At 46.1% G+C, this 24,774-nt stretch overlaps 1 protein-coding gene across 20 annotated transcripts in view; it reads left to right on the plus strand.

Moving 5' to 3' along the window:
- NOL8 (nucleolar protein 8) overlaps nt 1–24,774 on the plus strand; it is a 1,066,580-nt gene that overhangs the window by 882,786 nt on the left and 159,020 nt on the right. For all 20 annotated transcript variants that reach the window (XM_069643873.1, XM_069643874.1, XM_069643889.1 and 17 more), the window contains one exon: nt 20,764–20,828. In XM_069643873.1, the coding sequence (XP_069499974.1) occupies nt 20,764–20,828 (65 nt within the window). The remainder of the gene's footprint in view (nt 1–20,763; nt 20,829–24,774) is intronic.

Raw genomic sequence — 24,774 nt, forward strand, 5'->3', positions numbered from 1 at the left:
ACCGACAACACCACCACCGTGTTCTACATCAGGAAGCAGGGCGGTACCAGATCCCCAGCCCTGTCCAAGGAGGCGCAGGATCTGTGGCATTGGGCCGTCGCCCAAGGGATGTTTCTGGTGCCGTTTCATCTGGCAGGGATAAAAAACACCATAGCCGACTCGCTCAGCAGAGAACTGCGCTCGTGCCACGAGTGGGAACTACGACAGGATCTAGTGGACCGCCTCTTTCGACGGTGGGGCACACCCCAGATCGATCTGTTCGCGACGGCAACGAACTCCAAGTGCCGGAGGTTCGCCAGCAGGTTTCCCCTGCCGAGGAGCATGGGCGATGCTTTCTCGTTCCCCTGGGAGGGCTTGTTTCTATACGCGTTCCCTCCATTGCCATTGCTGATCCGGCTCATCAACCAGCTCAAGAGGTCACAGTGCAGGATGATCCTCGTCGCACCTGCGTGGCCGAGGCAGATATGGTTCCCGGACCTTCTGGACTTGTCAGCGTCCCCATCAATCAAGCTGCCAGTGGACGCGGATCTTCTCTCCAGGGAAAGAGGCGCCATCCTCCATCACGACCCGAAGTCGCTGAACTTGCAGGCCTGGCTCCTGCAGCGCTAGAGTTTGGAGGATATGACATACCGGCCGACTGCAGAGAGGTTCTTGCAAAGGACAGGGCGTCCTCCACTCTTAAATGCTATGGACACAAATGGAAGAGGTTCTCTGTCTGGTGCCATGCACAGAAGATTAACCCTCTACGGATTACGGCTCCCCAGGTACTGCCGTACCTTCTGACGCTGGCCAAGGCTGGACTGGCGCACGCGTCCATCAAGATTCATCTTGCTGCGATCTCCCGATACACCAGAACCACGGGGCGGACGTCTTTGTGGTTTCATCGTCTGGTGAAAGAGTTCATGAAGGGACTGTTCAGATCGTTCCCGCCGGTGAAGGCTCCGGCTCCGGCGTGGGAGCTCAATGTGGTGCTGACCAAGCTCATGGGACCTCCGTTCGAGCCTCTACACTCGGCTCCGTTTAAGTTCTTGTCGTGGGAAACAGCGTTTCTTGTGGCCATCACCTCTGCACGAAGAGTGGGAAAGATCCAGGCCTTTTCCTGCAAGCCTCCGTACTTGACTTTTCACGACACGAGGGTAGTGCTCAGGACGCACCCCTCCTTCATGCCCAAGGTGCCGTCGGACTTCCACCTCAACGAACCCTTGGTGTTGCCTGTTTTCTTCCCGTCGCCTTCGTCGCCGGCCGAAAGGACTTTGCACTCGCTGGATGTGGCTAGAGCGCTGAAGTTTTACGTGGACCGCACAAAGTGTTTTCGGAAGACGTCACAACTTTTTGTGAACTTTGGACCTGTCAATCAGGGGAAGCCTCTCTCAAAGACCTCCATTTCCAGATGGCTCTCCGGCTGTATCATGTACTGTCATCGGTTGGCAAACCGACCGCTGCCTGGCCGTCCGAGAGCCCATTCCACCAGAGCGATCGCAGCTACCACGGCGTTCCTATCTGGTGTGCCCTTGCTGGACATCTGCAGGGCTGCTACGTGGAGGTCGACGCACACCTTCACGAAATTCTACTGCGTCGATCGGGATTCCAGGGAGGAGTCCAGGGTCGGCCAAGCAGTGCTGCGCAATCTGTTAGCCTAAGGTGAGCCTGGTGAGGAGGTAAGAATTGCTTAATGTTGAGTTTGATGTAATGCTTAATGTTTAGCCTTTTCCACCTCCCGTGGTTGTGCATGTGTGTACTGCTATGTATTCTTTATTCATGAGCATGTGAATCCATGCCAGACCCCATGCTGGAGAAGGAACAAGTTACTTACCTGTAACTGTTGTTCTCCAGCATGGGTCTGGCATGGATTCACAAGCCAACCCTCCCGCCTACCCCTCTGCGGCTCTTCACTTGGTCATACTGCCACTTCACGTGCTACCAAATCTGAAGATGGCTGCCAGAGGCGGGGCTTAGGTAGAGGGCAGTCATTGGCTGTGGTCAGTATGACGCAGAGATCAGTGATTGGTTACTACTACGAAAGACAGATCAGAAACGAAACTGATACTGATTTTTTTCTTTACTGAGAATTCCCAGCCTGACGGGGAATATTCATGAGCATGTGAATCCATGCCAGACCCATGCTGGAGAACAACAGTTACAGGTAAGTAACTTGTTCCTTATTCCAGACCAACACGTTCTTATGGTTCCAGTAAGACGGAGGGTCTTATAGGACAAATGGACAGGACCCTTCAGGGTTTTAGGAAAACCTGGAGAGGTTAATTATTTGATAGACTTGGGGAACACCATTGAGGCCAATATGGTCTTTCATACCAACTGCGTGAAGGCTTATGTTTCCTGACCATAGATGGGAGCTTTGCTCTTAGCTTCTTATCAAGAAAGGGAGAGAGAGCCTCTCCCAGATCTTAAGGAGACACCCTTCAGATGGGTCTGTAGAAGGAGTACAACTCTCTTCTAATTTGACATTGAAGCAACAGGAGAAGTGCAAATCGTTGTTAAATAAGTTTGACCCTCTGTTTTCACTTACACTAGGCTGGACCCATTGCGGTCAACATGATTTTGACACTGGTGATGGTGTACCTGTTAAAAGCAGGGGCCACAGGATCTCAGGTAATGTGAAAAACCACATTAAAGAAGAAGTCAGTAAGATGCTTGTCCTTGGAGTGATTGAACATTCCACAAGTCCATGGGCTAGCCCAGTTGTGTTAGTGCCAAAAGCAGGTACCACAGAACATATGTTCTGTGTGGATTATAGGGCCTTACATTCAGTGGCCAAGACTGATGCCCATCCTTTGCCAAGGACAGAGGAACTGGTGGATAAACTGGGCTCTGCAAGGTTCCTCAGTACTTTTGACTTGACAAGTGGTTATTGGCAGATTACCTTGACTGACCATGCCAAGGAGAAAACAGCATTCTTAACCCCCAGAAGGCTTGTACCAGTTTAAGGGCATGCCCTTTGGATTAAAGAATGCACCTGCCACTTTTCAGAGAATGGTTACTCATGTTCGGAATGGGTTGGAGAACCTCTGCACAAAATACTTGGATGACATTGCAGTGTTGAGCCCTACCTGGGGAAGAACAGATTATCCACTGTGAGGGCATTATGAAGCAAAGCACAGACAATAGATTTAAAGTTCAAACAGAAATAATGTATTAACTCAAATTTCAGGATGGTAGAAGGCCTAGCGTGCCCTGTGCTAAGGTAGGATTTCGATTCCTGAATGAAACTAAAGGAAGTCTGTGTCCAAAACCTATCCTTACCCTCAAAAATAAAGCTAAATAATGTGTAGGGAGGTCAATCATAAAAAGAATGGAGATCAACGCAAAGTTCTGAGCTTGTTCCAGCTCTTAGCTTCCTCTCAGCTCCCCTTCACCAAGTGGAAGAAAATTCCACAAATCTCTCAAGATTACCTTTCTCAAGTTCAAGCCAATACAGTTCCACACAATCCCTGGGGTTCCCTTCTTCAAGTTCCAAACACAGTTCAAATGAAAAGGGTCATCAAGTCGCAGGGTTCCCTTCCCAAGACTTCAACATAGCAACCAATGTTTGTTTCAGTTTTTCATAGTTCAATTTAGCTCCAGGTCAACCTGACTTTCCTTCTGGTGAGTGTCACCAGCACACTTAGTGTTTCTTCTTGGCTTGCCTCACGTTATTTTTGGCTTTCACAATACAGGGTTCACTGGTCTAGGCGCAGTTGTCGGACCACACGGGCCACCCATCTTAGGTAATGTAACCAGGACCCCTAGGCTCTTCAGCGCTCACAGGTTCTTCTACATTTGCCCCTGTGTACAGATTCCCATGCCTTTAGTTCCTCTTTGTCGGCCTCTTGACTTTATGTGCAGCTTTCCACTCTTCTTGCTGCTCCTAGTTAGCCTTGTGGCTCTGCCATAACGTATTGCACACCTCTTGTCAGTCTTGGCCTTGTCGCACTGTATCCATTGATAAAGTACACTTTGTGGTGGTCTTGTTCATACCCATGCACTCTTTCACACTTGCTTTTTTTCCCCATAGGTTGCTTTTATGTGGGCACTTTCCCTTTTGACTTTCATTCGCTATTTGCTTTGCCCGTAAAGTTGTATTTCAACTCAGTGTTCATAGTTCACCTCAGTGTTTAAAATGTTTAATTTCAGTTTTTCAGTCAGTTTGGTATTAAATATGCACAGTTTAGCGTTGTTTCAATTTTTCATTAAGTTTGGCATTCAAGATGCATAGCTCTGCTTTGTTAAAGTTTTGTTCAGTTCGGTATTCAATATAGCGTTGTTTTTAAACTTCCATTCATTTCAGTATTCAATGTAGCATTGTTTTAAACTTTCATTCAGGTCAGTATTCAATATGCATAACTTATATTGGTTTGAAACTTTCATACAGAGCTTCGTTATTCATGCTCAGCGGGCCCGAAGGTGGAGCTTGAGAGGACACTACGAGCAAGGCAGACCGCACAATGAGACAGCTAACCAAGTACGGCAGTTCAAGAGGAGGAGAAAGGCCGAAAGAAACAAAAGGATGAGAAGCATCCTTGCCCTTTCCGATCCAGGCCCGCAAAACCTCAGTGAAAGGAATCGTAAAACCGCAAACAATAGCCAGCATGTGCTGCAACAAATATCAACGGAACACAGAGCCCTCCTCCGCTGATAGCCAAGCCAGGGAGAGATGCTTACTACTGTGGTACCGTCCTAGACTCCAGAGACAAGAAAAGCCAAGCGGTTCATCACAGCCGGTGAGTCGAGGGAAGAACTGATAAACCGAACTGTGTTGAACAAAAGTTGCAAATGGCAAAATATGGAGGAGACTTCAAATTACTGTTAACATTAAGGGAAAACCAGCTGCAGAGGGGTCCAGCACCACATGGGTACTCATTCTAGAGACTGGTCGATCCCACGTTTGTTGAAACTACTAATACCAGAAGGCCCTAGGAGAGCCGTAAGGAAAAGGTAAAAGTGGTTATAGAGGGGTCTAGAATAATCCCCTCTACAGTTGAAAGTCTTTGACCAACAAACCATTGAAAACCCAAGGGAAGTCAATCCTGCATCGTAAGAAAGTAGAAGGAACAGAGAGGCTGGTAAACGTGAACCTGACTGAGGGATGCCGGCAGAACGGGGCAAAGCATGATGCCCTGATGATAATTGTGTTGACAAGAGTGAACCCGACAGAGGGATGTCCACAATGAACTGTTTAAAAAGCCATTAAAACTTGTGAATGCAACAGGTGAAAGTGTTTTTGAGGAAAGCCGTAGTGAACCCGACTGAGGGAGACTAACATTCAAGAAGGGTCTGAACCTGGAAAAGAGGGGGATACAGGGGGAAAGGGCATCACCCAACGTGCAAGCAGAAAGGAACTTTTGTTTATTATTCTGAATACATCCGGTCCTCGGGGGCAAGATACTTTTTGTTGAAAAGAGACTTAACCACCGGAGGTCCTGATAACTGAACTGTTGTCTCGTGCTGGGAAAGCTCGATGGTGTGCTGCTCAGGAGTTCCACCTTGTCGTGTGCTCAAAATGTGGGGAAGAGAGACCCCCGGTTACCACATCCTGACTTATCATTTGTGAACACTTCTTTCTTTCTTGTGAATCCTATCCCACACCCTTTTTTATTTAGTTGTAAGGATTGGCAACAGGTTTTTCTTGGTATAGGCCCTTTTTATTTGACAAGACGCCACTAGGACTGCCTTATTATTTGATGGTTGTAGCTTGCCCCCATCTTAGATTTAGTTTTAGATTAGGCGTTTTTCCAACCTGCATATACAGTTTAATAAACACCCTTGAACTGTGATCACTTGTCTGTCTTTACTGTTGCCACCATGAGTTCCTTGCATATGGTGTCAGAAGTGCGATGTGACTCAATTGAAACTAATTGGGGAACCCGACAATTTAAAAAAACTTACTTAGAGAGCCTCTAGCCCTTCCATCACCACCAAGAAATCATTAGCGTTTGATATCTATAGTAGTAGGGAAGCTAATACCCCCGTGGGCAAAGAGGAATGAGTCCTACGGACTTGGTTTTGATACCCCCTCTTTGGTGTTACATACAGATTGTCCCCAAAATCTGGCCTAGCGTGGAAGTTCGGGATAGACGTCTTGGCAGGTGTTATTGATCTCAACCTCCGGGGAGATGTGAAGGTTCTCTTACAGAATCATGGTGAGATCCCTTTTGTGGTACGTCGCGGAGATCAAATTGCCCAGGGAATTTCAGAAAGAGCTCTATTTTTCCTCAGTTTAAAGAAAGTGAACCAGATCAAATGGAAAGAGGTAACTTAGCCTTTGGGGAAGCTGATAAATCTCTTAACATCAAAGAAAGGAAGGGAGAAGAGCCCATCATCTATCCTGACCTAGCCTTCGCCCAGCCAAATGATCCAGCGTTCACTGAAGCTTTTCTACAAGCAATTCTGGAAGGAGAAGGCTTAGAGAAGAGAGAAGTCCCTTTTTCCTAAAACAAGGATTGCTTTATAGAAGAGACATCTACAGAAGTTTTAGTAAAGACACAGTTGGTAATACCCAAGAGCCACCGAAAGGTTGTACTGGAGATCACGCATTCCCATCTTAGCGGGGATTAAAGGGGACATTTAGGACAATCTAAAACCCAGGTGCATGTTAGTGGGAAGTTGTACTGGCCAGGTATCCACGCCGCTATAAAAGCATTCATCCATTCACGTGCAAAATATGTCAAAAGACCAGCACGCACATCCCATTAACTTCCCCTCTGAACCCGTTGCCGATCATAGAAGGCCCCTTTTTAAGAATCAGTATTGACATAATTGGACCTCTAGAGACATCCAGATTAGGCAATAAATATGTCCTTGTGATTGAAGATTATGTGACGCGATATCCCAAGGCATTCCCATTGCGAAATAATACCACACATCAGATCCTTAAACACCTTCTACCGTATTTCTCCAGGGTCGGCTTTCCCAAGAAAATACTAACAGACCAGGGTTCGAATTGTATGAGTAAGCTAATGGCCAAAGTCAAAGAGCTACTCCACATTACCACCTTGCAAACTTCTGTGTACCCTCCCCAAACCGATGGCTTGGTCGAAAGATTCTCTAAAACTTTTAAACTAATTTTATGGAAATTGGTAGACAAGGACAGGAAAGACTGGGACCGAATGATCCTGTGAGCACTATTTTCAGTGAGGGGAAAACCCCCCAGGCTTCCACATGTTTCTCTCCTTTCGAACTGCTCTATGGTAGAGAGCCCAGATATGTCCTGGACATGCTCTGGGAAACCTGGGAAGAACAGGAGAAGGCCCCCATTCCCATCTCGCACACCACCGCCAAAATGCAAGAACATATGAAATTGGTTTGAGTCTTAGTGCGCGTATGTAAAAGGCCCAGAGCCAACAAAAATCCACTTATGACAAAACAGTGAATTTAAGATAATTCTCCATATGACAAAAAGTACTGGTCCTCTTACCCACCTCAGAAAACAAACTTGTTTCCAAGTGGCACAGACCTTATGAGATAGTAGAACGAATGGGAACCTGCAATTATAAAGTAGCCCAACTAGACAGAAAAAAGGTCCATTTGTATCGCGTAAATCTCTTGAAAGAGTGGAAAGAGAACCCGTCAGCCACCCATGCCAAAGTACTAGCCTGTCTGGTTCCCGAAGAAATAGATAACTTTGACTTATTTCCTCTCAAGTTATCTATCCAACAGCAAGAAAATTTAAAAGATGTTGTGGTCTCCTTTCCTAATGTATTCTCAGAAAAACCAGGAAGAGTAAAAGGCACCTACCACTATATTAGAGCACCTAAAGGTAAAGTGGTTCATTTAAAACTGCATTCGCTCCCAGAAGCCTGTTGACAGATAGTGATCGAGGAAGTCAACAAAATGTTGAAAGCTAATATTATTGAGCCATCTTTAAGTCCATGGTCCTCTCCTATCATGTTAGTTACTAAACCTGACAGTTCTTGGAGATTCTGCACAGACTTCCGTCACGTTAATGCCATCTCGGAATTCGATGCCTAAACCCATGCCACGCATCAATGACCTAATTCATAAACTCTGAGCAGCCACGTTTCTATTTATCCTAGATTTAACAGAAGGGTATTGGCAAGTTGCCATGTATGGGCCAGACAACAGTAGTCTCATGTTGGGAAAGCTTGGCAGTGTGCTGTGCTCAGTTCTGCCTTGTCCAATGTTCAAAACGTGGGGAAGGGAGACCCCCGGCTACCACATCCTGAATGATCATTTGTGAACACTTCTTTCTTTCTTGTGAATCCTATCCCACACCCTTTTGTATTTAGTTGTAAGGATTGGCAATAGGTTTTTCTTAGTATAGGCCCTTTGTATTTGACAAAACGCCACTAGGACTGCCTTATTATTTTATGATGGTCATAGATTGCTCCCATCTTAGATTTATGTTTAGATTAGGCATTTTTCCATCCTGCATATACCGTTTAATAAACACCCTTGAAGTGTGATCACTTGAGTCTTTCTTTACTGTTGCCACCATAAATTCCTTACAGCTGCCACACCTCGGGGATGTCGGCTGGCCTCCTTGCTCATCCTCTGGCCCCACCACGGCTACCTCCTCACGGAAAGGGCCCCCTGCTCTCTCCTACACAGGCCTCCTTGTTGCGCTCTCTGCTGTTTCACAGGTCTCCCTTTATACACCCACAATCCCTTGACAGGTTGCAGGTGTGGACTCATAATTAAACTTGCGTGACCATAGTTAAAGGGACATGCCTGACCCTCAAAGCCCTCTACAGGCATCTTTCTTGTCCCAGGCCCAAAAGTGGTGAAATGAGGTGTGAGTGTCCATTACTCTTAGTCGCATCTTCCTCATCCCAGTACTTTCAGATGTTAAATGTGGGGAGCTGTTTTATAGTAGCCTATAAAGGGCGGGGATGAGGGGTAGGTTGGTCGTCAATGGGGAAAGTGGATACGTCTTGCCTGTGGGCACCCCACTCCAAATCCCAGAAGACCCTCCACCCAGGTGATTCTCCCTCGCTTCTCCACCCCCAGGATCAGGATCCAAAACGATGGCCTTTCCCTGGCCACCTGAGAAGAGGATCCACCTGGAACAAGTGTTGCAGGTCCTTCAACAGGCTAATCAAACCATCAAAGCAAGTAAGTGCTAAATTGGTCAGAATATATGTGGCATACCTTGATCATGAGGTAGGAGGGGAGATGAAGTCCTTACCCTGCAAGTACAAGCTCTACAAGACAGGCCCACTCCAACTACTCAAACTCAAGTAAGAACCTTCTTAGGGCGTATTGCTTACTACAGGAACTTAATTGAGTACAATGGGACCATAACTTTTCCTCTGAATACTGTGCCCTCTCCCAAGTACTCTAAAAAGGTCAAGTGGAATTAGGACTGTGAAAAAGCCTTCCAGGGGTTGAAAGATGTCCTCTGTAAAGCTCCAGTGCTGGGAGCTCCAGATTATACTCAGTCCTTAGGCCCAGACAGATGCTTCCAACACAGGGATAAAGAGTAGTCTTGAGCCAATTTGATAGCAAAGGCCAGGGAGCACCCCATCTGTTAGTCGAAAACTAAAAGATAGGGAAACCAGGTGACCCACAATTGAAAGTGAATGTTTTTCTATTGTATGGGCATTGAAGTTCAGGCCATACCTCTGTGCAACTAGTTTCAGGATTCAAACTGACCACCAACCCTTAAGGTGGTTGATGCAGATGAAAGGATAAAACTCAGAATTCCTCGGGTGGTTCATTAGCCTTCAAGGCTTTGATTTCACTATTGAGCACAGGTCAGGTCTCAACAAAAGAATGCTGATGGTCTTTCCGGAAAGCATAACCGACAGGATAAAGAGATGCATCCAGGAATGAATTAGATCCTCCTGTCCCTCGGTGTGGGGGGGGGCGAGTGATAGGGAGATTTATAAGGGTTCGGCTTCATCCCCTCTCATAGTGAGACCCCCAGCACTTTTTGCTGGACATCTGGACCTTTTTCTTTATATCCTGAATGAGTGGAGTCCGTTTCCACTCATTCATTCTTATTTGCGCTGACTTTTGGAACTCTGTTCTCTGTGTTGTACCTTTACTATGAAGTCTACTTTTCTCATATCTCTTTAAAGGCATCTGTGTTTAACTTTTGCAGCACACAGCTCCTTATGGGCAGTGTTGCTGGCAACCCTTTGGGTTCTCCTTTGAGATTCTTTCTATATCCTTACTAACTACAGTACTTAAGGATAGAAACTTTATACATGAGAGATTAGCACAAACCACCTTATGTGGAGTGATAAGGGGACACCTAATATCCCCCTTCTCCCTGCTCTTGTGACTTTTTATTCACATAGACAAGCCCATATTTATTGCTGGCGTCAGTTAACGTGTCCTACCAAATATTGTGCTATTTTTTTACCGCAGACTGTATCCACAGTCTCGGTTGTGCACAATAGGGTCACCTATGTTCTAACATGGTGGCTTCTTTTTCGTCATTTCTAGCATGGTTGTTCTTTTTAGCCCTTCTACCGTTCTAGGAGAAGGTCTGTGAGTGTGTTTTGCCTTTGGCGGGAAGCCTTGATTGTCACCCGCCTAGGCTAAAGTGTGTCTGGACAGGCAGGAAGTGGGGAGGAGTCATTCACTCCCCTGCTCTTTGTCTGCCTGAGTGCCTGAATGGAACCATTGCCCATTGGGGGCTGGCTGTCCTGATTGGACAGCACCCACCCCGTTCTGTAAACTGCTGAGAGAGATACAGAGTTGTGTGTGCTAAAACTGAATAAAAGATGAAATTCCTGAGGTGAAAGGCAAGTCCACCACTGGTAACTGAAGTAACGGAAGAAGACAACCAGAGACGCCTGCAGACCCTTTGCATCACTGTTTTCTATGCGACAGATGAGCTCTGAAGAGGACGACTCCTTCCCTTTGGCTGGTGGGACCAACCAGCCCTGAGACGAACTACAAAATGTGCCACCTCCAGAGGTGCTGTACCTTTCCAGTGCTGCACACCACGAATACCAGGAGGCCTCCAACCCATTTGCAGTGCAATGTCTTTGAGAAGTTGAATCAGTCCAGATGTCTGCTGAGCTCCAGGTGAACATCCAGAGACACAATACAACTAATCCAAGTCCCCTCACCAGAGTGCAGGACTCCAGGATTACCGTCATTCTGTGGTGTTGAGAAAAAGGCTCCAAAACCGCAGACTGACCAGAGAAGATGAACAAATCCATACTAAGGGTCCTCTCTCAAGACTGCTGTTGGACCATACAATTCAGAGTTCTTCCTTTTATCACCAGACCGAGGAATCAGGAGAAAGGGTATGTCGCTGCTGCACAGAGGAGACTCCAGCCACAAAAAGTCTTCAAACCTAAGGTACTTTGGGGTGAAAAGGTATTGCTTACCTTTAACCAAGAAGTTGCTCCAGAGTGTTGGAGTGCGTAATGAGGTGTCCACGGTATCCACTCTTACCTCTGACCCAAGCTGCTGTCTTGTGCCCCTTTAGTGAGTGCTTTAACAGGGTCTCCATCATTGTGTTAACTCTATAGCATCTTTATCTAGAGACTGAATGTATCACCAGGAACTTTGCTGTTCTGCTGCTTTGTAAGACTTTGAGCCCTCTCCGAAGCTTACTTTTGAATAGAGTTAGGGATTGGACTTTAAAAGCTTACGTTTGCAAAGAAACCGCCACTAGAAACGTAAGCTCTGCTACTGTATGACTAACCAACCTTTTTCCCTCGTAAAAGACTTCTTATGTGTTTTTGCTAACTAAATAAAATTACCATATATCTGTGTCTTAACGCGAGTTACAATTCGCGATAATACGGTAGAACTGTCATTAGTGTCAAACTCTGTAACAATTGTAGCACGAGCAACTACCAACTAAGCAGTGGCCTTTGAAATTGATTTATAAGTAGTTCTATGTGTATTGGTTAGGTGATATAAGTATTTTAAGGCATTCCTTGAATAAATCGAATAAATATATTTCGAATTAATTGTGTGCTCCAACGTATTCCTCATCTATGACATGTAATGTACACAGCTCTGCTGCTTCGGAAATGTTTTCGGCAGACGGCACCCTGCATCGTTGGAGTCGGGTCGATGTCCCTCGATGGCCTCCGTCGAGGGTGACGTCATCGGATGTTATAAGTAGCATGCACGGCGCCCGTAGCCTCAGTTCCGTTTTTTCTGCAAACGTGTTTGCTTCGTAAAACTCGGCGCGCCTCGTGGTTACTGTTCAGTTACCGTACTATGTCTTCTTCTACCCTGACGACCCCGCGGTCTTGCTTCAAGAAATTTTGGGACTGCGGCTCCAAGATGTCGATCACAGACCTGCATCGAATTTGTCTGGTGCCTTGGCGAGGGCCACGCTACGGATGATTGCTCGAAGTGCCAGTCGCTGACTGCCAAGGTCTTGCAGGAACGAAAGGGGGATTTGAAGGTAGGCAGGGTGTCCAAGCCCTGTAAGTTAAGTCGGCTGGTCTTTCCACTGACGAGTCAAGAGGGGACACTCCTGGTTTGCAGAAGTCCAAGCGCTACAGGACCCAAAGTGGTTCCTGCCACTCGTCCTCTTCGTCAAGATAGTCCAGGAAGCGGCGTCATCGTTAGGCTTCCTTGCCCTATTTGGATGATGCCTCCTCAAAAAAGGTGACCTGCCCCACCAAATCCTCGACCCTGGAGGAGTGGGATGCTTTCTGGGTGCAGATGTTGCAGCTATTTCAGTCGCAGGGAACGATCTCGGCCGAATACATGCGCGCCTTTGGGCCCCTGTGGTCGGCGTGATAAACATCAGGAGGTTTCAAGGCCCCGTACGGACAAGGCTTCGGCTGATCACCAGAGACGTGCCAGGTCCAGGGCACGGTCTTCCGTTTCCGGGGAAACCATCAAGGCCTGCTAACTCGTCAAAGCCCTTGAAGGTGTCTACGCCATCGGCGCCATGCCCATCGGTTGTGCCTGTCGGGTCTTTGCCCACGATCAGGCCGTCGGAGCCGTACATGCCATTGATGCAATCTGGAAAAGGGATATAAAGAGTAGGACATCCCTGTGAGAATCTCTTCCCCATCATGGGAAAAGGCCAGACTCCGAATGAACGCCCAAGGTCTTATCGCTACATTTGGGGGTCTCGCTTCTGGTGATCCCTCGCTCCACAAGATCCACTGGACTGGTATATATAGGGAGGCTTAGAGTAACCACACTCATGCGTCAGATTGTATGTCCCACTAACGTTTCCAAAATCAAGTGACTTCCCCTTATTAAACATTTTGTGGGCCTTACAGAAGGAAGTTTTATCAGATGACCCACCTCTTTCTTTCTGCTTATTCCCCTCTTGCTGCTTACTGAAAGCAGGTTTGTCTTTATAGGACACTCTATGTGGCACCCATAAATCAGCAGCAGTGGCTAACTTCTTAGGATCCATCTCCTTAAAGTCAGCCAAATCCTGTTTAAGCTTAGGGAAGCATGAAGCAAAAATGTGCTCCAGCATGAACAAATTGATCATGCCCTCAAAGGTTACCTTATAACCTTCAACCAAGCCACTCGGGTTTTAAAGGGAGTCTGCCACATAAGACACCCAAGTAATATTTTCTTTCTTGTACTCTCTAAATCTCTTCAGGTTTTGGGGAGGTGTCTTCCCAAACTTTAAGATGAGAGGTTGCTTCAATGTTGCAAAGTCTTGTCTGTCGGCTTTTGACATATCCATAATGGCGCGGCAGCCAGAATGGGTTAGCATGCTGATCAACCAAGCAATCTTATCAGCATCATCTGCTTCTTGCACCACACAAGCATACTCAAAATGTATCAGCCAATCCATGATGATATTCTTATCATACACAGAGAGCAGAACGTTGGTGAATCTAGGATGGGAAGAGGGCCTAGAGCCATTACCAGATCTCCTGGAGGAACCTTGCAGGGTCTGCATCCTGCCAAGTTCCAGTTGGTGATACCCCTCCTTTTGCCTTTCCAAACTATCAAACTACAGCCTGGCCATGTTGCACTCAAGCGCCTTCTGCCTGAGTTTGAGCTTCTCCTTTTTCAGCTCTCACAATACTTCAGCCTCAAGATTTGTTAGTGACAAATCAGTGGAACCATCATTTCCTCTTACTGCTGCTAGGCCTGGCCAGTATCACCATTATTACCATTTACTGGAAGAGGCTCAGTCCTACTCCTTTCATGATCTGAGATCCTGCATATCAGTTCAGCTTATTGCCAGAGACTGCAAAGCCTCTGTCAACACACAACTTTTTCAATTGATCAACGTTAGAAGCATTCAAAGTGGTCATAGTGACTGTTTCCATGGTACATGTTACAAAGGTTTTCTATTTTTAGCAACTTTCCATCCATGTTCTATGGACCCCCAAACGTTTTGCTTCTGTTTTTCACCATGCCTTGACTTTTTACATTGAAGGGAAATCTTCAGCTTCACTCTGCTGGGCTTTTGCTCACATATTATGGGGAAAATGATTAGTCCTTCATGCTGTCGGTACTGAGCAACTGATCCTCTTAGTCATTTGCACAATGCAGTGCAATGGGGTTTCTTTTGTATGACCCTAGACTGCACTCACTAGTGTCCCAACATGGCCTGCCACAAGGTTTTTCGATTGTTCCATCGCCATCTTGTCATTTAGCCTTCTTCCTGCCCTACCAGGTCAGGAAAAATCTATTTATGGTCATACACTTGCCCTGGGAAGGCTTGCTTTTCGCGGGCTAGTTTATACCATGCATGTGGGGTCCAAGGCAGTGTGCTAGGGGCTGGCTGGTCCTAATCCACATACTGGCACCTGAGTCTAGTCTGCATGCTTAAGTGAAACCCACAGTGGTCCCCGGTGGACCACTGCTGGTGTGCATGTGTGGGGCAGATCTTGTCATTGGAGTGCTGAGTGTGATCACTCACCTGACTTTGGTATAAGAAGTGTTGTCCCACAGCCATTCCAGCAGATCTGAAGAGGAGCCAAGTATCCTGTTGTAGCTATGAAGACCGTGGACGACCCTTCAAGAGGCCTGGCAACCGACTCTTGCTTGTGTCCCGGTGGAGCCCTGTCTGGCTACTGATCTCTGAAGACCCTCGTCTGTGGTTCACCATTTTGGAGAACAACTAGGCCCGGCGTCTTCTGGTACCCAAGCCAGTTGGAGCCCTCGGAAGGGTCCCTGCACCATCCAGTGGACTGAACAGCTCTAGATAGGGCCACGACAAAAGCACTGTCCTTCTGAGTTTCAACCCGGAACTCCAGGGGTCTGCAACCTATGCGACAAGAGGTCCTCCTGCGAAATGTCAGCTCCATGCCATTGACTGGTCCTGAGATAGGATGCTTTCATCCACTGTGACAATTGTGACGCCTATTGGCACCGTGCATCAGTAATGGTTCCTGAAAACGGCATTCCTGCATCTGGTTGAGTGACCTGAGGAGTGCTGCAGTGGTGGTTTGTGCATTGTTCGGCGAGAAGAGGTTGCACCAGGCTTCCATTCATGACCGGAACTCTTCTTGCACCCTCAGCTCCTGGGTGCCAGTGACCGGACCCAGAGGCGGCAAAACTTCCTTCAGGCGACCCTCCGATGACTCGCCAGTTCTGAAGGGAAATCTGAGTACGGGTGGTAAGTTGCAGCAATACTTACCTGCCCCCCTATCTCCACCCTTGAAAGGTTTGCATAAACTTTACACTTGTTTGGCTTTGTCACAATTTGTTGCTGAAACCTCACTGAAAGGTGGTAACTGTTTTATTCACTAGAATACATTCATTTCTGACTTTTGGACCCATCCTCACGTCCCCAGGACCCCTCTTATTTTTTTCCCCAACTGCTAAACTACTGGAAAACTTTGAGAGCTTTTGGGCACAAGGGCCCATACAACTTGGGGTTGAATTTCTAAAGCTAGGATTGGAATTCCTGTGGCCACTTACCTTCCTGTAAAGCTATTGGGGTGGGATTGTTTGTATTTGCACCAACTACAGTGACTGTATATGTTTTTTAGTGTTTTAGTATTGTATGATAATATTCCTTGCCATTAGTCATTTTCATAGTGTTTTCTGTGCCTAAAAGAAATGTTATTTGTATAACTGTCTAAGTGTAATCCTTGCTGTTTCACTGTGCAGACTCATTGTAGACCCCTGATCCTACTCACCTCTCCTGAGATTTAGCCTTGGCCTCTCTCCATGCTACCTTGATTGGTTTTGCTAAACTCCCAGAAATTGCTCCTTGTTCGCTATATCAAGGGCGGTCTTCGAAACACATCGGTCCACCAGGTAAGAGTTTAGAAATCCATTCTAACAAATTGGTGTACAGCGGTGAGGATAAGGTCTAGGGTACCCCAGTGTTATCCACTGGTGTAGTGCATGGATTATATTTACAGAGAAACATTTGATTTTTCTGCTAATAGGACAATCACCTACTATAATTTGAATAATGGAAACAGTCACTGCATCTTCTTTAAATGTTTCTAAGGTTGATCTCATAAGAAAGTTGTGTGTTGAAAGAGGACTTCATACTGCTGCAGCAACGCTGTGTTAATGCAGAGAATTATGGATCAACGGAAATGTAGCATTGTGCCTTCAACCTTCCAATGTTGAAGCAGGTAGCTGTAATGGTTTTACTGCCACCATTGAGAGGGAGGAGGAGGAGGAGGAGGATTCCCAAATATTTCTGTAACCCCACAGAAGCCAAGGCCTTGTGGGAGTTAAAAAAGAAGAAACTTAGGCTCAGGCAAAAAGAGCTTGAGTTTAACATGGCAAAGATTGACTTTGATATGGTGGAGAGGCGTTAGGATAGAGAGCATCAATTTGAGCTTGGCAGGATACAAGCTTCACGTGGCTCCTCCAGAGGGTCTGGGAATGTTTCTGAGGCCTCTTCTCATCCTAGGTTTCCTAAAGATCTGCTCAGTGTGTATGATGAGAAGAATGACATCATGGACTGGCTGACAGCATTTGAGTATGCCTGTTAGGGGCAAGAAGTGGGTGATACTGACAAGATTGCATGGTTGATAATTGGGCTACCCCACTCTGGCTGCAGTGTAATTATGGAAATGTCAAAGGCTTTTAAAAAAGACTTAGCAAAACTGAAGCAAGCTCTCATCTTGAAGTTTGGGAAGACTCCTGCCCAATTCTTGAAGAGATTCAGGGAGTACAAAAAAGTAACATAATACTTGGGTATCCTATGTTGCTGATTCTTTGAATTGGCTTGGTTGAGGGTTACAAGGTAACCACCTTTGAGGGAATGATGAACGTGGTCATATTTGAGCACATGTTTGCTTCCTGCTCCCCCAAGCTTAAACAGAATTTGGGGGACTCTTAGGAGATAGATCCTAAGAAGTTGACCATTGCTGCTGATTTGTGGCTGTCACATAGTGTTCAATAAGGACAAACCTTATTTTGGTAACTAGGAGGAGGGTACGAAGCAGAAGGAAAAAAAGGTTGGGGTACTGATGAATCTTCCTCCCAGAAGAACCACCAGAAGTTTAAAAAGGGTAAGTCACTTGATTCTTAAAAGGGTAGTGGGACTAACAATCCCGAGCACCGCAGTGGTTACTCTAAACCTCTCTATGTACACAGACTCAGTAGCTCTTGTGTGGCTTGTGGATCTTGTGTGGATTTCATTGAACAAATGTTAAATGGGCCAAAGCTCATTGCGTTCTCTTAATGTAATCCTGAAAATGCTACTCCACATGCAGCCAGATATCCGAATTTCTGCATTTCGGAAAGCTCCAATCAATTGCCTCCCACCCCGACCAATTCTCTTTCAGAGCACAGCTCCAGACTGACACCATGATTGCATCTACGACTAGGAGATGTGGCACGCCAGTGTCAATGTCTGAGTCAACCACAGATAAAGTAAACATATACATAACTTGGGGAATAAGATGTGTTACAAAATCAGAATTGCAAAAAAAACACAGCCCTTAATGCAGGCCAGAGACTACTCCCAGGGGGCGAACTTGCTCAAAACTGTCCATAAATACAGTTGTCAAATGCAGTCTAGATATTTCTAAGGAGGAAGTCTTCTTTTGCTCAATTATCCTTCCACGTTTCTGCTTGTTCTTTGTGCTTCCCTGACCCTTTTTCCACAATAGGTTCCATCGAAATCTCCCTGGGATGTGTTCTGACCCAGATAGTTTTGCTAGTTCTGGGCTCATAAAGCCTGCAAAGATATTTACAATAATAGTTTGATTTATATGAGGCTTCATGTTACAACCATCCAGGTTCTAAGCTCTGTAATAATCAATGCCATTATTATTACTTACGTGTGTGTGTGTGTGGTAATCTGTCAACCTGGGAGAGCATGGAGGGAAAAGGCTGAGTTGTCTTGACCGGGATATTTTATTTATTGTTATAGTTGTATTTGGTTCCTTTTAAAACTTTTAAAACTGTTAGAATTGTTTTCTTAAAATCACATTTAAAATTAGTATAGTGAGATAATAATACATATATATACATTTCATCAAATATTACAACATATATTCAAATAAAATAAAATGGAATAATCTTCCGTTAATCGCTCCAGTATATAAAAACATATCCTAAACATAAGATACTATAAAGGTTCCCCCTAAGCATATTTCATAGTCATCAATCATACCTACTACATTGCACAGATCGAGTTTATTCTGGTTTCTCGTTACACCTGTTTAAATAGTTTCACTACCTGTTGCCAAACACTGTATAACGCTATGTGCATTGCTCCGGTGTCCATATTCAAGCAATAATACCAAAAATCTGAAGTTTTAATTGCATCATACTGATGTACAAAACAACCATACGTTGACATGTAAATTGAGCCCAAACATGGCATGCCTTACTATCTCAGGATTGGTATTACAGTTACAGATACAACAGATGCGTTACTCTTTAGGTAGTTGCCATTTGGCGCCCCAAAGTGCTCTAACTGGGGGGGGAGATGGTTCCTCTGCAGGAGCTGTCAAAATGTACAGACCGCTGGGTCAGGGCACTTTGATATATTTGTGCTTGAAAATAAGATTGGACAATGCCTTCTATTTGGGGATAGTTATGTAGTATATTCATGTAGATGTAGTTGCGCTCCCAATACCATCTTTTTAATCTTTTTTGAATGCATGTTTAATAGCATTAAATTTACCACAACATGCTTTTTCCATAGACCAGTGAAGTTCTACGTGGTAAACTCATCATATAGGTTGGTATGTGTGGTCTTTCCCATGATAATGATATTATTAGTATTCTTAACATTTGACATTCTGGGTGATTTACAGCTTTCAAGGGTAATAGGCCTCTCTGCATCAGGATGATAGATTTAAGAGAGAGGAGGCCTAATTCACCTCTCACATATTGGATGGGGCAGGTGGATGGAAGCCACAATATAGTCTGCCAAGAATGTCCTTCGTTTCTATCCAACCAAGATAAATCTCTGATGGAGAGGGCCTCAAATCCATAATCTATCACCGGAATGAACCATTGGGGGGTATAGTATAATAATCCCCTTAAGTGAATACCCCGCGTAATCAGAAACAAAGCTACGGACAAGCGATGTTATCTGTTTCGCACAGCGGATCTTAATTTCAATTACAGGGGTATAACTTAATCTGCTATGCATTTCAATGCCTAGATATTTATAGGATTCTGTGTATTTAATCGTCCCCCAGCTGGTGACCATTTTAGGCTTCACAACTTTCTTGGAGGAGATTAGCATTGTCTGAGTTTTTTCAAATTCATTCTCAGACTATGTTCATTGGCAGAGACCAAGCTCTTCTGAAATGTTTTTCATTCCTCTGAAAGTGTGGTCTAATATGACAAGGTCATCTGACCGGGATATCAAGCCCATGATGCCTGACATGATCCCATTCCCAAGGGGAACCTGTTGCCCTTGAGCTATCCAGTAGTTACCTGCACTTATTGGATGACCATCAAATGTTTAAATGGTACGCATGTATGGTTGGTGGTTAGGATTGCCCGTTTACCGTTAAGTTTGGTATAAAAGCTGATGCTCTGCCCGAAAACCTTATCTACAGATGGGATTTGATTCTGAAGGATCCAGAGAAAGAACTTACCCGAGGATGTAAAATGGTGGAAGATCAGCTCCACTATCTTCTGTACTCTTGAAAAGCTGACGGTGAAACTTTGCCCCTCTCATGTTCAGAAGGAACCATGTCTGGTGCTCCTTTCCTGTGATCCCACAGGGACAGCTGGATGCATTTATCAGGAGCCACTTATGTGGCTCTGCAACTCTCAAAACACTATTGTGCTGCTGGACTGTGAAACTGAAACCACCACCCTTTCCTCAACAGTTCATCTGTGCAGCAGGACTCTGGTAACCTTTTCTAGAGGGAAGATATTCAATGTTGTGTTCTGCAGCACTTTTTTCAATCCTGTTTTGTAGACCCCGGACTAGTGTCACTATTTCTCAAGTAAGGATCTTGAACCACTGAGCCTCTATTTCATTATAGAGTGCGGTCCTTACTGCAGAAATATTTACATTGGTCGATGTGCTACTACTTTGCAGCACTTTCTGATTCAAAACACAGCAACTTGTCTGTAAACTGCCGAATTTAGTTTCAGAATCCTGCTCCAGGTTATTTCACCTATAACGGTGTACACCATTTTCTTTATTATTTTTTTGTTTTGAGTTGCAACTAAAATTATATTTTGGTAGAGATGGATTTTTTTTGCTTCAGATTTTGAAAAATTGTGACTGTTGTGCTCTTCCTGTTGAAACTGGTGAGGTGAGTGAGGAGAACATTATTTTTCATGCTCACAAAGCTCAGCAGAATACTCATATTAGGTCGGGTCACTATTTTAGTGCATTTCTTTCCCATTTCTGTCATTTTCTTTGTTCAGACATTTACATTTTACTGTCATTAAGAGGTGAAATGCTGATTGCCAAATTCTATTTCCTTGTTTCCAATATAGTGCTCATCCTAAAAAGGTCGCTTGCCGATTTTTCTTCTTCACCCGAGATGACGAGAGGTTGAAAGGTATGGTTTTATAGTCTATTTAATACTACACGCAGGGCAAAAAACAGTTGAGAGAATTGAGAAGAAAATACTGTGCAATGTTTTTTTTTTTTTTAATTGTAGATAAGCCCCTAGTCTGAGCAAGACTAGGGACACTATTTCTGAAGCAGTAGAATTCCATGGACAGTGTTTTTTTTTAGGTATGGCTGTGGATGGCATCCTTCCTTCATTTTCAAATGCGTAATAACATTCTGATTGTCTGCTACCATGACGTTGTCAAATTAACTTTGTAGCTTACTGGCGGTGATTAGATTCAGATCTGCTTTTTTCTGATGCTTGTTAATCTGCTTAGAATCATGAGCATGCTGTGCATATAGTCAGTCACCACAGAGTATTGCATCTTGTCTTTTGAGAATCGAAAGGGGACATTGACATGGGCGTGCCTGTAACACTATCCCTACGTGACGTGTAGTGTACCCAAAATCCCTCACGCGTCGTGGTCCCTCAGATTGTTTTTTTCTGCCCAGCATACTGGTCGCCTTATGCGGAGCTCGTCCAGAGAAATTGGTATTGTTTTCTTCGACCTTTGGTCGTACATATATATATATTGGAGTTATAGATATTACCCTACCGTCCCTTCCATCGATGGCTGTTTCCAGTTCTCCGCCAAAGACTGTCCATGGATCTTCGACGGATGGTGTCTGGTCGGCACTGCAGACCACATGGCTGGGCCTTCTGGCCTGCCTACACAGTAGGGAGAGTGGGGTAGGGGTGGACATTTCCCTTTCTGAGAATGCCTTTCCCTTTCCTCTCTTTGTTCCCTGGGTCTCTTCATCACCTTTTATTTCCTCAGCTATGGAGAGGACTCCATTTAGGTTTTGTCCTGTTTGCAGGGTCAAATTCCATTGGAAGGATAAACATCATAAATGTAACCAGTGCTTACCCCTTAATCACGAGGAGTGCAGCTTGCAAGCTCCTGCGCCTGAAAACGTTGAAAGAGCGCAGTGTTAAGCGGTGGGCGGCCTACGGAATGTTGCAGGCTGAGTCTGATTCTCCCGCTGCCACAACCGCCGATTGTGACGAGGGGCTGAGTGACGAAAAAGCCTCCGATTCGGAGGAGATTGACCTCTTGGCGGAGCATTCTCGCTCCGAGTCATCTGTCCCCGACTCCGCTAGGCAAGACTCAGGCCCTGCTATGGGGAATGTACACCCAGGCGACATAGACGCACATGTTCCCCACACTAAAGACATAACCTCATGGACGTCTTCGACGAAACAGTTGAAGTGGTCCATGTCGCGAACGGGCGCACCAAAAGCTCCGGCCCTGCCCGCCGACCATCCGGGTCGGCAGCCCGCCCCGCAACCGCAGGTGCGTCTTGCGACTGGGCCTGTTAAATCGAAGGGCGCTGACCCCAATATTCCGTCGAGACGCATCGAAAGAAAGCATCCACAGCCGACAAGGCCCCGGTTCCGCTGAAAATAGTCGTACAACCACAGGCCCATACTGTTGAACCTCCTGATGTTGAAGTGATTTCTGAAAGCATCGCCAGGATCATTTCAGCGGATTCTCGCAAGCAACAATCCAAGGATTCGTCGAAACCCAAGGAGAGGCTGAAATTTACTGGAACCTGCGGAAAGGCCCACAGAGAAACAAAAGGACAAGCGTCAACCGTTGGAACCCCGAAAAGACTTTTCAGAAGCTCCTGAGGGGATTTCTTCGGCGTTAACAAAGGCATTCTGTAGCAGCAAGGAAGTGAAACGCTCACTTCCCAACAGCCTACCCCATCGATATCGTGAGACTCTTCGCATCCCGTGCTCGCTTCCTGGAGGAGGCAGAGCCTTGCGGGAGTCACGTGAGCTGTCACGTGACGGAACCAGCGCTGAAGACCAGCCTTATCCACCCTTGCGGCGTTAAGCCCGTCAGGGGTAAAGGCCAGTGTCTGTTGTGCGACTGTTTGGCGCACTGGGGGCGTATCAAGAGGCAATTCGACAGTCAACCCACTACTAAACCACCGCACTGTGCGGTGTGAGTCTGGTGCTCGGGGCCAGGGGGCTGGTCACTGATTCCACTGTGAGACCCACAGCGCGTCGAAAACCTTCAACATCACTCTGGCTCATTCACTTCCCCAGCGTGCAAATATGGCACCTACGTCGCCCACGGAAGACCACATCAGTCGCCGGCTCAGGAGCAGCAAAGTATCACAAGAGCTGGGAGAAAAACAAGACCACCATGACCCTAAGGAGGTGATAAAACAAAAAGCAGGGAAAGTCCCTGCGCCCCCCTCCTCCTGAATTAGCGACTGGCGGTGATAACCTGGGCCTGCCATCTTCCCAGCCTCACCGAAGTCCGTCTTCTCTAATTCCGACGAGAGCTTCAGCCGAAGAGCCGCCTCACAGCGAAAGACTCCTCCCGGCATCCGACGCCCACGGCTTCTTGGTCGTTTCCGGTCGCGACCTCACAGTGGCCTGGGACAAGGAAGCAGAATTAATAGACCGGAAGATTGAGCCCGCAACAGTAGCTCTGAGCCTGCTTCACCACCAATCGGCGCTGTGCCTAGCCGTTCCACCGCAAGTGCGAGTGACACCCAGCTCGAATCTGCCGTAGGGCGGACTCGGCAGGCGTCTCAAGGGCAGGGCACAGCCAGACTGTCGGAAATTTCCGACGCAGGCTCATCAAAACATCTTTTCTCCCCAGGAGTACGTTTCCACGCAACAATCCGTGACCCCCGTGTTGGAGAAAAAATGTTGCCGCAAATGACTCTGGCCCCTAAAGAATCAGAAAATCTAGTCCAGATTCACTGTGACAGGACTATAAGTCAGAATCCATCTAAGCACACAAAGTTCACAAAACAGAGGGCTCCACCCAGTTCAAACATTAGGAACGAGTCTGGGTCCACGGACTCCGGCGGTGAACTGTCTCCTCAAAATAGACGCCCCTCAGATGACTCAGTCTTTGAAACATCAACAAAGGAAAAGCACTCACCGGTGCTATTGACTCAAGCTGAGCCCCTCATCAGTTCACCAACAAGCGCTGCAGAAACTCCGTGCCAACCCCTTGCCATAGCACCATTGGTCCCGCGTCAGGCGGAAACACTATTACTGAAAGAAAACGCTAAAAGTAAACTCAAGCAAAAGAAAACGGGGGCAGGGAAACCTCATAAATTGCAGCAGAAATTTCAGAGACCCACAAAAGGCCTGACGGCGCCGCTGCTCTCTTCGTCTCTAAAGGAGTATTTCATTAGACAACATAAAAGAAAACTGGACCAGGACCCTGAACTATCAGACGCCGAAATTCTGGAAGCGATTAATTAATCTTTGCCCAGAACGAATCTACCAAAGCAAAGTGCTTCTGCACTAGAGTCACTTCTACCTCAACAGCCGTCGACCAAACAGATGTCACTGCAGGGGTCAAAAGAAGATTCAAATCAAGATCTGTCCAGTTCGGCCACTCCTGGACCATTGGACAAGCTGGGGAGAACTCCCCCTCCGCCTCTGATAGGGCTCCGAAATGAGTCCACTAACAACATCTCTTCATCAGAGGACACAAGCATTATGGCACCTAAAGGAAATAGCACCGTGGCAGGTCATAGAAAAACTCAGCCTCCAGAATACTATGCGTGGACTCGCCCTTACATCCAAGGCCAGTCTATTAGACTTCTAGGCGACACCGACCAGTCGCAGCAAGATTCAACCCATCCACCTGAGAGAAGGACCTCTGATAGATGGATTCCTAATCCTTCCGAGAGAATCCAAAACGCCTCCCCTAAAAACAGGAGGCTGAGCGAAATTCCAAGCTCGTCAGACAAAGGATCTCCGGCACGGAAAAAAACAGATTTACTTTCCATTATGTCAGCACTTACGATTGCATTGAACCCATTTGCAAAACTTTATGAATCCATGCATGAAGCACTTAAAGACAATACCGCTATGATAAGCAGCATAAACTAAACAGATTAAAACTAGTCTT

This window comes from Ambystoma mexicanum, chromosome 2p (genome assembly GCF_040938575.1).
Source record: "Ambystoma mexicanum isolate Mex_15411 chromosome 2p, UKY_AmexF1_1, whole genome shotgun sequence".
Classification (NCBI taxonomy): Eukaryota; Metazoa; Chordata; class Amphibia; order Caudata; family Ambystomatidae; genus Ambystoma; species Ambystoma mexicanum.